Source organism: Mobula hypostoma, chromosome 6 (assembly GCF_963921235.1).
Source record: "Mobula hypostoma chromosome 6, sMobHyp1.1, whole genome shotgun sequence".
NCBI lineage: Eukaryota > Metazoa > Chordata > Chondrichthyes > Myliobatiformes > Myliobatidae > Mobula > Mobula hypostoma.
In genome coordinates this window covers 163378606-163396328 of record NC_086102.1, presented here as the reverse complement: position 1 = coordinate 163396328, position 17723 = coordinate 163378606, and the positions used below count along the sequence as shown (strand labels likewise).

The 17723-nt window shown below is 39.9% G+C and overlaps 1 protein-coding gene across 1 annotated transcript in view; it reads left to right on the top strand.

Annotated features, from left to right (window-relative positions):
* The window catches only part of mtx2 (metaxin 2), a 96169-nt gene that overhangs the window by 47653 nt on the left and 30793 nt on the right, over positions 1-17723 (top strand). Inside the window, exon 4 of the mRNA XM_063050095.1 lies at positions 2299-2371. Coding sequence (XP_062906165.1) covers positions 2299-2371 — 73 coding nt within the window. The remainder of the gene's footprint in view (positions 1-2298; positions 2372-17723) is intronic.

Sequence of the window (17723 nt, the reverse complement as noted above, 5' to 3'; positions counted from 1 at the left end):
ACTTGCCGCTAATAATATATATAGTGTAAGCATAATCTGGGAAATTATTCTTTCTGTAGTTTAAGTTATGCCCTTTTTTATTTTGATTTTTGTGTTCATCTTTACATTCCTGGTCTCCCAGCCCACCACATTTGTTGGCTCCATCCTCAATTTCTCACACCAGTAACCAGTCTTACTTTTAATAAATGAGATGTTAATTATTAAACAAGACTGCATGCTTCAGGTTTTAACTGCTATTTTCACTTAGTAGTTTTGAAGGTAGTTTCCCACAGCTCTTTTTAGTCCTGCAATTAATGGGCAGCAGGACCTGTTAGATTCACTCATAAGCACTTTATCCAGTTTGGGTGTCAGTGACCAAAGAAGGTGTAGTTTCCTACTGCACTCTGCTAAGCTAATTCATGTGATCTGCCTCACCCTGATTCTTCCTGATCTGATGGTAGATGCTCTGGTGCTCAGGGTGGTTTCTCACTTCCCATCCTCCGTGGGGTCTTTGCAGGCGTTTCTGCCTGATAGCCAGCCGGTTTCAGATGGCTTCTTGTGGATGGGACACAAAATAAAATGTCCCAAGGTTCTATCAAATTCATGTTGCCCATACTTCAGGGGTTTATTTTCTATGAAAGGTTATCCCTGTTCAATCCTTGGGAAAAACCGGTGCTTGTATGTCCAGCATTGAGAAATATAGAACTGCCCCAGGTCAAACATCATTATTGTAATTTTGTTGCTGTAAATGATAGGACCTCTCACGAAGAATAATCATTCTGCCAGCTATACTCTATCCATCTATTTATCAAAGGTAATAACAAAAATTGCAATCAAGAAGTTAGAACAACAAGTTTTGTTAAATTGAGCATAAAACTCCGTTTCTGGTCAGATAATAACAAAAAAAGTAAAAACTGACAATACTCAGCAAATTGGATAACATTCAGTGGAAAAAAAAGTCAGTTCTCAGGAATTTCCAAGTATCAATGAGAGTTGTACTGCCTTATACCTTTGCAAAATGTCTTGTAGCATGTTTTCTGCCCATCCCACTTTTTTGCTGTTTGTCATGAAGCATCTGCTTTGTTTACAGTAGATTCTTCAAGCTAATTATCACAGCCTAAGTGCTGATATTTATTACTTCCTTATTTAAAAACCTTGACCTGCCAGCAAGCAAATATTCCAGGTAGAAATATAAGAGAAGTCATATAGCCCATTTTCTATTTTTTTTTCTTGCAAGTATGTGAACTAATACAGAGGAGTTTCATTTACTGTATTGCAGAAGAAAAAAATGTGTTCTAGTCCTTGGAGACAGCAAATTGACAATGCATTTATCTTGTAATAATATAAATATCCTGAGAATTCCTTGTTGGCAGTTTAGCACATTTTCCCATCCTCAAGTGTGCCACACAGGGCCAATGCAGTCAGCTGGCTGGCTGGCAGCGTAAATACACCAATGCTGAAACAGTGCTCCTCATACCCGTGGCAAGCAACCTGGTGACATAATTTTGTAAGTTTACCTCAGGCAAGTAGTCTTGAATACAGTTTGATTTCATAGACTGGTTGGTGGAAAAATTGAGACACGGTTCAAGGTTGGCAGCATTCATGCTGAAGCAAAGTGCCAACAAATTGTTTGTCTCTAACATTATGCTCCTGCGAGCCTTTGGGGAGCACACACAACATGCATGCCAAACTAAATAATGATAAATCTGTATGTCAAGCCTATAAATTTTGTTACTTTTACAGTCATATTTTCCTTTTTCAAACCTGAAATTATTTAGGATTGTATTATGAAGAACTATATTAGGATGCACTGTTTATAGTCCCAGCAATTAAGTGGAATTCTCTGTAGCTTTAATAGAAAATATAATCTCTGATTATAAATCTAATTAAATGCAAGGCAATGTTTTGAGTAAAATCTGCCATTGATAACATAATGAAATATGTGTTTCTATTTTTATTGTACATTAATTGTAAAAATACCATCATTGAAAGTGCAAAGGTTTTATTTCAGAGCTGTCAAAGGATTATTCATTAATTAATCTGCTCATTTTAATTATTATTTGTAAATTTATAGTTAATCCATTCATGTCATAAAAATACTGGCGCACAATGAACTTGATGCTCGTAAATTAGGTATTTTATAGAGTTATTTATATTGTTATGGTGGACAAGGGACAAATCTTATGATAACTGGATCTTCTTCAGTTGTTTAAATCCTACCTCTGTTCGCCATAAGTAAGTCGGCTCTTTTTCTTTGTCTATTTTTATACTCTGATTTTGAAAAAAATTGTTAAGATCTCTTTTATAAATGTATTTCAGGCATTTCTACGGATGTGCAATCTGCCGGTCCAGGTGATTTGTAGGGCAAATGCAGAGTACATGTCCCCATCTGGTAAGTCTAAAACTGACTTAAATTCCTGGAGGGATTGTTTTGTGTAATGCCATGGCAACATATCTAATCCCGTAGCCTGTAAAAAGCACTGTTCTGTCATAGGTTTTATTTCCCTTTTAACGCAGTCTTTATTTTCAGCCTTACTTATTTGAGGAATACATGACTATAAAGGTTACAGCTGTTTGGGAGTTTTCTTTCTGATATTTGTGTGAACTGTTACTGATTTGACTTATACATTTTGTAGCATATTCCAATAGATGGTTCTACTGTTAACAATTTGTTTAAATAGCTGACCATAAACTCTTATGTACACCTCCTATACTTGTTTTATTAGCAGAGTTCACAGCTGATTGCTATCCTTACTGCTCTAAATGAGAGAGAAGATTGTGTGGTTGATTCGTTCAGAATTCCTAAGACTGGCATTTGGATCTTAGTGATGTCTATGTGATGCTCTTGGTCTTTATTGAGGTTTCCTTTGTGCCTGAACAGATATGAATAAAAGCTCAGAGATCACTATGTTCAAAGAGACCTGCAATTCTTTTGTGAAACACTTATCGTATGGATGCAGATGAGGCTTTTGTTCATACATTTCACCTCATCTATTACCCTAAGGCTGCCTGCAAAGGCAATGAAGAATGAATCTATTCAAAAGAACCATGACGGAGCCTGCTGTTAGTGTGAACTGTATATGAACTGGCCTTAACAGCAGGTTTCATGCATTTGGGTAAAGCACTATTCCTTATCTTTTTCTTTCCAAGGTATGAAGCACAATATAATTTACATACGTTTGTGTGAAAGCTTAACTGGTATTTTTAAGATTTAGTTCTAATAAATACGATTTATCTAAATCAAAGAACGGAAAAATAGAAATTTACCAGAATGTCCATTTTATCCAACAACAGCCATTGTTCGAAACAAGAAGAAAAAATTGGAGGATGAAATCATTCTAACCGTACATGTATCTCTGAGCACTTGATTACTGACTAGCAAGTAAAGAGATCTGAAAGTAAATCAGATGCCTACCTACTTTCACAAGGAAATACTAAATTATAGAGAGGGCTGTAAAAGAGGAGCTGACAATGTTAGACCAAAGATATTTCGTTCTTTGAAAATATTTTTATGTTGTGATATTGCATTTTTAACAATATTAAAAAATTTCACAGATGTTTTACAAAAACAAATGTGAATTTGAAGGCCAAAGTTCAAAGTAATTTTTTTAATTAAAGTACATATATGTCACCGTATACAACCTGAGATTGGTTTTCTTGCAGGCATTCACAATAAATACAAAGAAATACAGTAGAATCAGTGAAAAACTACTCACAAAGGCAAATAACCAATGTGCAGATATATTAAAAATAATAAATTAATCAATGAAAAACTGGTTGTTTGTCAGTCTTGTTTTGTGCAATGTTCAAAAGACAACAAACTCTGCAAATACAAAATGAAAAAAATATATAATAAATAAGCAATAAATAACAAGAACCTGAGATGAAGAGTCCTTGAAAGTGAGCCCTTAGGTTGTTGGAACAGTTCAGTATTGGGCCAAGTGAAGTTATCCCCTCTGGTTCAAAAACCTGATAGCTAAGGGGTAATAGATAGCTAAGGAGTAATAATTGTTCCTGAACTTAGTGGTGTGGGTCCTGAGGCCCCTTTATCACCTTCCTGATGGCAGCAGTGAGAACAGAGCATGGCCTGGATGGTGGATGCTGCTTTCCTGCACTTAGAGCACTTCATGTAGATGTGCTCATTGGTGGTGATGGCTTTACCCATTGTGGATTGGGCAGTATTCACTACTTTTTGGAGGCTTTTCCATTCAAGAGCATTGATGATTCCATACCAGGCCGTGATACAACCAATCTATATACTCTCCACACATCTATAGAAGTTTAGCGAAGTTTTAGATGACATGCTGAAACTACACTAACTTCTAAGAAAGTAGAGGTGCTGTCCTCCCTTTGTAAGGGCACTTGCTTGCTGGCCCAGGATAAATCCTCTGAACTGATAATACCGAAGAATTTAAAGTTGCTGACCCCTTCCACCTCCAATCCACTGATGAGGACTGGCTTATGGATCTCTGGTTTGCTTGTCCTGTAGTTAATATTAGCTCCTATCAGGTCCTGCTGACATTAAGTGAGAGGTTGTTGTGACACCATTCAGTTAGATTTTCGGTCTCCCTGCTTAGTGCTGATTTGTCACCATCTTTTGATTTGGCCAACAACAGTGGTGTTGTGAGAAAACCAGAATATGTTATTCAAACTGTGCTTAGCCTCACATTCATGAGTATAAAGTGAGTAGAGCAGGGGATTACATACACAGCCTTGTGGTGCACCTGTGCTGATGGTGATTGTGGAGGAGATTTTGTTGCCAATCTGAACTGACTGGGATCTGCAAGTGAGGAAATCGAGGATCCATTTGCACAAGGAAGTTGAGGTCTTGGAGCTTGTAGATTAGTTTTGAGAGGATGATAGTATTGAATGCCAACTGTAGTCAGTGAAGATGCATCCTGATGGATGCATCTTCACTGTCCAGATGTTCCAGGATTGAGTGAAGAGCCATTGAAATAGCATCTGCTCTGACCTGTTGTGACAGTAGGCAAATTGGAGCTAATCCAAGTTCCTCCTTAGGCAAGAGTTGATGTGTTGCATCACTAACTTCTCAAAGCACTTTATCATAGTGGATGTAAGTGCTATTGGGAGATAGTCATTGAGCCAGGTTACCATGTTCTGAGGCACTAGTATAATTAAAGCCTACTTGAAGCATCTCAGACTGCTGAAGTGAGAGGTTAAAGATATCAGTGAACACTCCAGCCGGTTGATCAGCACAGTACTAGGATAGGTACCCCGTATGGGCTGGATGCTTTCTGTGGGTTCACCCTCATGTGGCCTCAGAGGCTGAAATCACAAGGTCACTGCAGGCTGTTGGTAGCTGTGAAGGTTTCTCCATGTTTTGATGGTCAAAGTGAGCACAGAAGGCATTGAATTCATCTAGAAGCAAACCCCTGTTGTCACTTCTGTCTGGTAGTTTCACTTTATAGGAGCTGATAGCATTCAAACTCTGCCACAGCTGTTGAGCATCCTTCAGTGTTTCAGGTTTGGTCTGGAATTGTCACTTTGCACGTGAGATAGCTTTCCAGCGGTTGTACTTGGACCTGAACCCAGGTTCTGTTGCAACTTTGTTCCTGCATTGTCTCTCATCAACCTATAGCACAGCTACTCACCCGCAGTCCATTGTGTTGACTAGTAATGGTTGGTTCCACTTGAGTTTCTTAAAATGTACTGTATTTCACTCACCTGTCCATTGTGTTGGATAAGAATAGTACTGGCAAAGGTACAAAATACAGGTGTCTTGTTCTAGTATTGAAACAAAAATGGAAATGTGCACTGTTGCGATGTACCGTGGAGAGCATTCTGACAGGCTGCATCACTGTCTGGTATTGGGAGGTGGGGGGGTACTGCACAGGACTGAAAGAAGCTGCAGAGGGTTGTAAATCTAATCTTGGGTACTAGCCTACAAAGTACCCAGGGCATCTTCAAGGAACGGTGTCTCAGAAAGGCAGCATCCATTATAAAGGACCTCCAGTACCCAGGGCATACCCTTTTCTCACTGTTACCCTCAAGTAGGAGGTACAGAAGCCTGAAGGCACACACTCAGTGATTCAGGAACAGCTTCTTCCCCTCTGCAATCGGATTCTTAAATGGACATTGAAACTGTGAGTACTACCTCACTTTTTAAATATATATAATTTCCATTATTTTGCACGATTTTTAATCTATTCAATGTATGTATACTGTAATTGATGTACTTATTAATATTATTATGTTTTTTTCTTTTTTATTGTGTATTGCATTGAACTGCTGCTGCTAAGTTAACAAATTTCATTATACATGCCGGTGATAATAAACCTAATTCTGATTTTGATCCTTCCATTGAATATAATAATTGTTGACCATTCAAATTCAATTCCCTATTCTTTCCAAAGGGCTTTCTGTCCAAGTTGTTTGGCATTGGCTGCTAGCACCATATTTAACTGCACCTTCAATATATCTGATGATTTCACTGGACTGTGTTCTGTGCTAGAAGATTCTATCAAAATTTACCCTTGCCTCTGTATCCTTGGGCTGTGAATTGTGACTTTGTACTTCCCTACCTGTGTCTAATCTGTCCAGATCCATCTGATTTTATAAGTTTCAGTGAGGTCTGCTCTTATTCTTCTTGGATTCAGTGTATACAAGGTCAATTGTCCCAGTCTCTCTGAATGTATCAGTGTTGCCATACAATAATAATCTGGGTGAAGCCTCAGTGCACTTTCTTACTAGCAAGAAAATCCTTCACGACACATGCCAGTGATAATAAACCTTATTCTGTGTCTGAAATGGTGAAGAATTTTCATATGAAAGAATTAGACATTGGTTCCTCAATAATTTATGTCGATAAATCACTTAGAGTATTGTGAGCAGTTTTGGGCCTCTTAGAAAGGATGTGCTGAAATTGGAGAGAGTTCAAAGGAGGTTCACAAAAATGATTCCAGGATTCAATGGCTTGTCATATAAAGTGTGTTTGATGGCTCTGGGCCTGTCTTCTTCTTCTTCATGTGCCTTGTGCGTTACACACTTGGGTGATCATGGCTCTCCACATCGAACGATCCCTCGCAGCGTCAGTGATACCTCACACACTTAGATCTGTTAGTTCTTTCACCGTGTCCATATATTTTCTTCTTTGCCTTCCTCTTCCGTGTTTCCCAGGCATACGGCCTTGTAGCGTAAGGCATTCTATTTCTCCCTTTCTGATGACATGGCCCAGGAATTTAAGTTTCCTCTCATTTAATGTTCTCATTAAAGATCTTTTTGTATGGGCATGTTGGAGTACTGTCTCATTAGTTACCCTATCTCTATATGATATTTTCAGCATTCTTCTAAGAAATCACATTTCTGTTGCTTCTAAGTTTCTTTGGAGTTCTGGTGCTATAGTCCATGTTTCGGAAGCATACAACAAAATTGACCAGATGTAACATTTTAGTAGCCTAAGCCTTGTTGTAGTAGAAATGTGTCTGTTGGTAAAAATGGGTTTCATTTTTTGGAAGTTGGTTTTGGCAATGGCAATTCTTCATTTTATTTCTACTTCTAGCATCTTGTGAAGCTACCAAGCTTATAAAGCTACCAAGGTAATTAAAGGTGGTGTTTTGTTCAATCTCTTGGTTACCAATATACAATTGGCAGTTGGGAGTATTCTGCTGTTTTGATATTACTGTACATTTGGTTTTTTTTACAGTTGATGGTTAGACCAAAATCTGCACTTGTTTGTACTACTTTGTCTAGGAGGATTTGTAGACAAATCCTGCAGCACTTGCTATTAGGGTGGTATCGTCAACATATCTTGTATTGTTGATGTTAACACCTCCAATTTTTATCCCATCTAGGTCTTCTATTTCTCTGAGAATCATTTCACTATAGATATTAAATAATTCCGGTGAGGCAACGCATCCCTGTCTAACTCCTCTTTGAATTTTAGTCCAACTGCATATATTATTGTCAATTTTTATTGCCGCCGATTGATTCCAATATAAATTTTGAAGCAGCTGTTGGTCCCTTCCGTCAATATTTAGTTTAGCGAGAATTTGAAATAATTTTTCATGTTGCACTTTGTCTAATGCTTTAGTGAAATCAATAAAATATAAAAAGACAACATTTTGATATTCAGTTGCCCTTTCTGAAAGCATTCGTAGTATGAAAATTTTGTTCCTAGTTCCTCTATCCACAATAAACCCATATTGCAGTTTAGAAGTTTTTAATTTGACTCAGAACAACTCTCAACAAAATCTTTATTATGTGACTCATAAGACTGATTGTTCTATAATTTTCGCATTCAGTAGTTCCAGGAATTTTTGGCAGAGTTACGAGGGGTGATTGATAAGTTCGTGGCCTAAGGTAGAAGGTTCACTCAGAGTTGAACTGCACGTGCATGTAATGAGAGCAGTATAACTCATCTCCTTCTGCCTTAGGCCACGAACTTATCAATCACCCCTGGTATCAATACTTTGTATTCACTGGAATTCAGAATAATGAGGGGCAACCTAATGGAAGCCTATCGAATGGTGAAAGGCCTTGACAGAGTGGATGTGGAGATGATGTTTCCTATGCTGGGAATGTCTCAGACGAGAGAACAGCCTCCGAGTAGAGGGGTGTCCTTTTAGAACGGAGATGAGGAGGTATTTCTTTAGCCTGTGGAATTTGTTGCCACAGGCAGCTGTGGAGGCCAAGTCTGTATGTCTATTTAAGGCAGAGGTTGAGTGGTCAGGACAGGAATGGTTGTGGGGAGGAGGCAAGAGATTGGGCCTGAGAGAAACAAAATAGATCAGCTCTGATGAAATGGCCGAGCAGACTCATGGCCTAATTCTACTCCTCTATCTTATGGTCTAAAATTAAAATGCAAAGCTTGGAGTTGTTCCTGAACATAAAATGTTAAAATAAATTTTGGGAATTTATTTAATGGTTTGTGCATAGAGTAATGTGTGTTATGTACAGTAATGTATTTAGCAATTGTCATGTAGTTAGCATATTTTTCCACTGGCATTACCCATTCCCCTTGCTTGCTGAATGGCTGAGGTTATACTATATTTTAATGCACACTTTTGTCAGTGATAGTAAGAGTCATCTTGTCCATTAATATCAGCACTTCAGACAAATAATTTGTGAAAACATGTTATAAAGGTTATAATTTGGGGAGTTACAGTGTATAGTCATTTTATTATACCTTTCCATGGATGGATTTTTATTGACTGATGGAAGTGCCTAAGGTGGGAGTTTTTGGTGTACAGCTAGTTGATTTTAGCTAGGGGACAGTGTGGTGTAGCAATAGATCAGAATGCTACAGATTGAGGATTTTTCTCTTGATCACAATCCATTGGTATGTTCTGGAAGGTGATAAGTTCAAAGTAAATTTATTATCAATGTACATATACAGTGCCCATAAAAAGTATTCCCCCCCACCCCCGAAAGTTTTCATGTTTTAGTGTTTTACAGCATTGAATCACAGTATAATTTGGTTTTCTAACACTGATCAACAGAAAAAGATTTGTGTTAAAGTGAAAACCGATATCTACAAAGTGATCTAAATTAATTACAAATTCAAAACACGAAGTAATTGATTGCATAAGTATTCACTCCCTTTAATATGGCACATCAAATCATCATTGATGCAGCCAGTTGGTTTTAGAAGTCACATAATTAGTTAAATAGAGATCATCAGTGTTTCATTTGATTGTAGTAAAGATGCACCTGTGGCTAGTCCAACTGCTGGTGGGTCAGTATCCTGGCAAAAACTACACCATGAGGACAAAAGAACACTCCAAGCAACTCCACAAAAAAGGTTATTGAAAAGCACAAGTCAGGAGATGGATACAAGAAAATGTCTAAGTCACTGAATATCCCTGGAGAGTACAATTAAGTCAGTCATCAAGAAATGGAAACAATATGATACAGCTGTAAATCTGCTAAAGCAGGCCGCCCTCAAAAACTGAGTGACAGTGCAAGAAGGGGCCAGTGAAGGAGGCCACCAAGGAGGGGATACAAGCTTCAGTGGCTGAGATGGGAGAGACTGCACATACAACAACTGTTAACAGAAGAGAGCATCCCGATATATGATGCAAGTTGTGACACCGTTTAGCCAGATTTTCAACCTCCTCCCTATATGCTGATTCATGACCATCTTTGATTCAGCAAAGTTGAATATGGCATTGGTCCTGTGCTTAATTATAGTCATAATTGTAAAGTGAGTAGAACAGGGGATTAAGTATACAGCCTTGTGGTGCACCTGTGCTGATGGTGATTGTGGAGAAGATGTTGCCAATTCGAACTGACTGGGGTCTGCAGGTGAGGAAATCAGAAATCCAATTGTGCAAGGAGTTATTGAGGCCAAGGTCTTGAAGCTTATTGATTAGTTTTGAGAGAATAATGGTATTGAATGCCGAGCTGTAGTCGGTAAAGAGCATCCTGATGTATGCATCTTTGCTGTTGAGATATTCCAGGGTTGAATGAAGAGCCAATGCAACAGCATCTGCTGTGGACCTGTTGTGCCAGAAGGCAAGGAGCAGACCCAATTCACTTCTCAGGCAGGAATTGATATGTTTCATCACCAACGTCTCAAAACACTGGACGTTATCTCTGTGAATGGAAGTGCTGTTGGAGAACAGCTATTGGGGCAGGTTACCATGTTCTTCTCGGGCACCAGTATTATTGAAGCCTGCTTGAAGCAGAGAGGTTGAAGATCTTAGTGAACACTCCAGCCAGTTGATCAGCACAGGTCTTTAGTACTCGGCCAGGCACCCCATTTAGGCTGGATACTTTTCATGGGTTCACTCCTCTAAAGGCTGGCTGCACGTCATCCTCAGAGACTGAAATCACAGGATCTTTGGGTGCTTTCGGAGGTTGTGATGGTTCCTTCATATTTTGATGGGCAAAGCGAGCATTGAGCTCTTCTGGAAGTGAAGCCCTGTTGTCACCTATGTTGCTTGATTTTACTTTATAAGAGGTGATAGCATTCAAACCCTGTCACAACTGTTGAGTATCCTTTGTTGACTCACGTTTAGTCGGCAATTGTCACTTTGCCCATGTAATGGCTTCCCCGAGATTGTACCTGGACATTTTGTAACTTTCTTTGTCACCAGACTTGAGTGCCTCTTATCTGACCTTCAGCACACTGCGGATCTCATGGTTCATCCATGGCTTCTGGTTGGAGAAGACTGAATGATTTTGTGAGGACACAGATGTCCACAACTGTTTTTATTGTCTGTGACAACCATGGTGTATTCATTCAGATCCACACATGAGTCTTTGAATATGGCTCAGTCTATTAACTGGAAACAATCCTGTAGCAGTTCCTCTCCCTTCTGCGACCATCTCTTTGTTGTCCTTGTCTCTGGAGTCTTGCTTTTTAGCCTCTGCCTGTGTGCAGGTAGAAGGACAGCCAAGTAATCATTTTTACCAAAATGCATTCTGGGCATGGAACGGTAGGCATTCCATATCTTAGTATTAAAGTGGTCTTGTGCATTGGGACCTCTGGTGATGCATGTTATATGCTGATAGTAATTGTGCAGGGATTTCTTCAAACAAGCCTGGATGAAGTACCTGACTATGATGTGAATTGCATCAGGTTGGACTGTTTCTTGTTTGGAGACAGTATCTGAAGCACTTGATTATAGTCAGCCACTGGTAGTATGTAAACTCCACTGTGAATCACAGATGCAAACTCCCCAGGTAAATAGAACGGACAGCATTTCATCGTTTTGTGTTCAAGATCGGGGGAAACATGAGTTTGACAAAACTGCCACATCTGAGCACCACCACGAGTTTACCATGAAACATACACTTCTAAATCAGCAGTTCAGTACATCCTGTGAATTGAGAAGCGTTTGGGTCTGATCACTGTATCTGCCATGTCTCAGTTAAGCATCAAACACCACAATCTCTTATTTCCCTCCAATACAGCAAGCTTGCCCTCAGGTCCTTGGTACTGTTCTCCAACAATGTCACAGTTGCTAACAAGATTCTGGGTAAAGGGGTCTGATTCCTCAGTGTTTCAGCCTGGCTTAGAGCCTCCCCTTCCAGTAATGGTGATGAGCTTTAGTCCACTTAAAGGTGCTATACCTGCTTGCTTGAGATTCAAGTCTGCTGAGTCCTTGAGAAGATCATGTAATCTGTAGTTCATTAAATCAATTTAAAAGTACTTTGCTTAAAAGGAAATTGTATGCTGCAGATTGTAGTGAGCATAATTCAAAAGGCGTATGTATATTTAGAAGTATTGTGTGTAGCCTGCAGAATATTGCCATGGTTCACTGGTGCCATCTTGCCAAAATGACCATTTTTTTGTCTTGGTGTCCAGTGTGTCCATAAAGAGGTAGGTGGTATTAGTCTACACTGAAAAGTATAACTGCTATTTTTTAAATTATAAACAAATAATTGCCGAGAAATTTAAGTCTGTTTGTCATGCTAAACATGCTATATAGTAACTTCATCACATTCTACGCTGCCTCTGAAATTCAATTCTATTGCAGTCAGTGGAGTGAATATTGGAGACAGAGTTAAATGTGATAAAGTTACTATATAGCACATTCAGTAGTAGTGATGATTATTTCTCACAACTTGTCTAATCTGTTCACAGTGATTTTCTGTAAGTATGAAATAGAAATTAAGTATGTCTATCTTTGCAATGAAAAGTAAACCATAACAAGAATGCTTAAGTAAGCCCAAAAAGCTCACAGTTAATTGAAAGTTGAAGATGAAAACAAAACAAAATGCTGATCCTGGAAATCTAACAAAAACAATAAATGCTTGAAATATTCAGCAGATGGGGATGCATCTGGAGAAAGAAATAATATTAACTTTTCAGACTGAAATACTGACGAGCTTTTGACCTGAAACATGAACTCTTTCTACAATGCTGCCTGATCTGCTGAGTATTTCCAGCATTTTACAGAAAATGCTAGAGGAACTGAGCAGGAAGAGAATGAACAGTCGATGTTTGGCCCAAGTGTAGAGTGCCCTCCTGCTTCAAAACATCCACCTTTGTCCCTGTACCTAAAAAGACCAAGGCGACTGGTTTCCTGTCACACTCACCTCAATAATAAACAAATGCTTTGAGAGGCTGGTCAAGGACTTCATCTGCAGCATGCTGCCATCCACTCTGGACCCTATACAGTTCGCCTACCGACACAACCAATCGACAGACCACGCAGTAGCCACAGCTGTACACACTGTCCTTGCACATCTGGAGAAGAGGGATGCTTATGTGAGAATGCCTTTCTTGGACCACAGTTCAGCATTCAACACTATAATTCCCTCCAGGCTCGACAAGAAGCTCAGAGACCTTGGCCTTCACCCTGCCTTGTGTAGCTGGATCCTGGACTCCCTGTCAGATTACCGGCAGGTGGTAGGAGTCGGCTCCCTTATGTCTGCCCTTCTGACCCTCAACACAGGTGCCCCTCAGGGCTGTGTACTAAGCCCCCTTCTTTACTCTCTGTATACCCGTGACTGTATTCTCCCCCCCCCATCCCCCCGCAGCTCTAATCTGCTAATTGAATTTGCTGACAACAATACACTGATTGGCCTAATCTCAAGTAATAATGAGGCAGCCTACAGAGAGGAAGTCATCACCCTGACACAGTGATGTCAAGAAAACAACCTCTCCCTCAATGCCGCAAAAACAAAGGAGCTGGTTGTGGACTACGAGGAATGAGATGGAATAGCCCCTATTGACATCAATAAATATGGGGTTGAGAGGGTGAACGTTCCTCGGCGTACACATCACCGAGGATCTCACGTGGTCTGTACATACCGGCTGTGTAGTGAAAATGGCACAACAGCGCCTCTTTCACCTCAGATGGTTGAAGAGGTTTGGTATGGCCCCCAAATTCTAAGAACCTTCTATAGGGGTACGATTGAGAGCATCCTGACTGGCTGCATTACTGCCTGGTATGGGAACTTATCTCAATCGCAGGACTCTGCAGATTGCGGTGCGGACAGCCCAGCGCATCTGTAGATGTGAACTTTAGATTAGATTTAGATTTAGATTATGAGGACACGCAGTCCTCTTTTATTGTCATTTAGTAATGCATGCATTAAGAAATGATACAATGTTCCTCCAGAATGATATCACAGAAACACAAGACAAACCAAAACTAAAAAAACCTGACAAAAACCACATAATTATAACATATAGTTACAACAGTGCAAAGCAATACCGTAATTTGATAAAGAACAGACCATGGGCATGGTAAAAAAAAAAGTCTCTCGAAAGTCCGATCATCTCACGCAGAAGGTAGAAGGGAGCAAACTTGCCAATGCAGCACCCTGGAAGCACCTGACTACAGCCGACTCTTGAGTCCGTCTGAAAACTTAGAGCCTCTGACCAGCCCTCCGACACCGAGCACCATCTCTGCCGAGAACTTCCCACTATTCAAGACACTTGCAAAGGCAGGTGTGCAAAAAGGGCCCGAAGGATCTTTGGGGACCTGAGTCACCCCAACCACAAACTGTTCCAGCTGCTACCATCCGGGAAATGGTACCACAGCATAAAAACCTGGACCAATAGGCTCTGGGACAGCTTCTTCCACTAGGCCATCAGACTGCTTAACTTATGTTGACACAGCTGTATTTCTGTTATATTGACTATCCTGTTGTACATAATACCTATTATAAATTGCTGTAATTGCACTTTGCATATTTGAACGGAGATGTAATGTGAAGATTTTTACTCCTCATGTATATGATGTAAGTAATAAAGTCACTTCAGTTCAAGACCCTTTTCCTTCTGAAAAGGAAGGAGAGAGGGGATGAAGGATACCTAGAAGGTAATGGGTGAAGCCAGTTGTGTGGGAATGGTAAACGGGAAGAGATGAAGGAATCTAATAGGAGAGGAGAGTGGACCATAGGAGAAAGGGAAGGAGGACTGGCACTAGGGGAGTTGATGGGCAGGTGAGAAGAGGTAAGAGGTGAGAGTATGAATAGATGAAGAGGGGAGGGGTATTTTTTTTAAACTGAAGGGAGAAATCAGGATTTATGTCATCGGGTTGGAGGCTACCCAGAAGAATACAAGATGTTGCTCTTCCACCCTGAGGGTGATCTCATTGTGGCACAAAATGAAGCCATAGACTTGCATGTTGGAACAGGAATGGAGATCAGAATTAAAAAGTTGGGCCACTGAGAAGTTCCACTTTTGGTGGAGGCTCCAGCATTTGCTGCTTTTGCTTCAGAGTTGGAGGCTACTGTTACTCTTCTTTATGGAATACCAATATTCCTACCCCTCTTGCATCATTTTCCATAATGCTGTGTGCCTTGCATAATGGAGATCCATGGCATTATGGATGCATGCTGTGTCTATACCTGAAACAATTATTTTAAAAAAGGATATCTAACTGATTAATTATTGTGCACTTTCCCAGAACCTGCAAGTTTTTCTTCTTGAGTATACATTCATTCCCCTTTTGTAAGTTACCAACGTTTATGTTTGTAACACCCTTTTGGCCAACTTATTATGACTTCTTTTTAAATTTGATACCTTTTTACCTACCTGTGCTTTCAATTTGCAAATCACCTGAAACCAAAACCATCCGTCAAAGAAGTCCCTCATACTTTTGAGCAACTCTTAAACTGCATAACCTCCTCTGTTTTAAGAGTAACAAAGCTTTCTCATCTCTTCAATGACTATAAAAATCCCTGTATCTTTGTGATTGCATTAGGTTTGCTGACTGCAAGGTTCTAAACTCAAAGACCTTAAACCCTTTCAGATATAAATAGCCATAAGTACTCTCACTAAAGGGAGAATATATTGTCACTACCCAATCTTCAAAGACTAGTTTACTCCCTGTTTATTCTCCATGGTGAGTTTAGCTCCCAATACCCACTATTCAAGTGGTGAGTCCCCTCTTCCTACCAAGAAGATACTTTCAGCTAACAAAGTAGTTTATAACAGTTCATTTATTTTCATTGATACATGTTTAAATCCAAACAACACACTTAAAACACATTTAAGGCTCAGTGGATTTCTATCTTAAACATTTCAAAATCACAAACAGTTTCTAAAACAGAAGCCGTAAAGTACAGAAGACTAAGAACAAACCATGCCCTAAGTGTAAAGCATTTCTAAAATACAAAGGATTTCCAAAACACAGGTACCATCCCTATAAACTAAAAAGACATACCAACAAGTTGCAAATGAACAAGTCATCTGTCGCAGAAACGGAAGCTAGAAGAATGGATTCACCCAATGTTTCTTTCATGTTTCTTGATGTTCCTTACCCTATTCCTGATAAGCCTGAACTACGCCCTACATTTATACCCATCTTCTCCTACTTGGATGACTTCATAAGTATATGATATTTCCTCAGATATCCTTTCAGCACAAATGGTCTAAAAGTATTTTGGGGACAAAGACCCCAGCAGGCTACCATTAATGCTGTAAAAGCTAACCTTTGAGTTCATAAACCTTTCTAACTAAAACACATCAGTTATGAGGGGTGATTGATAGGTTCGTGGCCTAAGGTAGAAGGAGTCAGTTTTAGAAAACCTAACACATTTATTGTTCAACATAGTCCCCTCCTACATGTACACACTTAGTCCAGTGGTCATGGAGCATACGGATCCCTGCTTTGTAGAAATGGTCCACAGCAGGGGTGATTGATAAGTTTGTGGTCTAATGTAGAAGGAGATGAGTTGTACAGCTCTTGTTACATGCACGTGCAGTTCAACTCTTTGAGTGTAAATGCAGAAAGTTTGAAGTTTCTCCTCATCTCCTTCTACTTTAGGCCATGAACTTATCAATCACCTCTGCTGTGGACCACTTCTGGAGGTCCAAGACGCTGACTTCTACAAAGAAGGGATACGTATGCTTCACGACCGCTGGACTGAGTGTGTAAATGTAAGAAAAATAAATGTGCTAGGTTTTCTAAAATTGACTCCTTCTACCTTAGGCCACAAACTTATCAATCATCCCTCATATTGGTATACTAAATCAGTGATCCCCAGCCATAGGGTCGTGGACCGGTACCGGGCTGCAAAGCATGTGCTACCGGGCCGTGAGGAAACAATATGATTTGGCGATATGAAACGATATGAGTCAGCTGCACCTTTCCTCATTCCCTGTCACGCGCTGTTGAACTTGAAATAACCTACCAAATCATACCAAATAACACGTAAAACCTAAAATAACACTAACATATAGTAAAAGCAGGAATGATATGATAAATGCAAACACGAGGATATCTGCAGATGCTGGAAATTCAAGCAACACACATCAAAGTTGCTGGTGAACGCAGCAGGCCAGGCAGCATCTTTAGGAAGAGGTACAGTTGACGAAGGGTCTCGGCCCAAAACGTTGACTGTACCTCTTCCTAGAGTTGCTGCCTGGCCTGCTGTGTTCACCAGCAACTTTGATGATATGATAAATACACAGCCGATATTAAGTAGAAATAATGTATGTACAGTGTAGTTTCACTTAACAGAATCGGGAAGATTAAGCCAAAACTGATTTGTAGAGAAAAAAAATCACACGTACACGCATGCGCACGTCATGTATGCGCACATTACGCATGCGCACACAGGTGCCCACGCAAGGCTTCATGGTCATGGTAGTCTTTCTTGGGGTAAACACAAGTGTCCTGTATTTGCCTGCTACCTTTGTCCCTTATTTGGGAGTGAGAAAGTTGGCAACCCTACTTGAACACACCTTCCCCCCCCCCCGCCACCTTCAATCAGCTGGTCTGCAAGAATATTGTGGATATTAAACCGGTCTGTGGTGCAAAAAAGTTTGGGGACCCCTGTGCTAAATTATACTATCTATCTATTGTACGAGCTTCCTT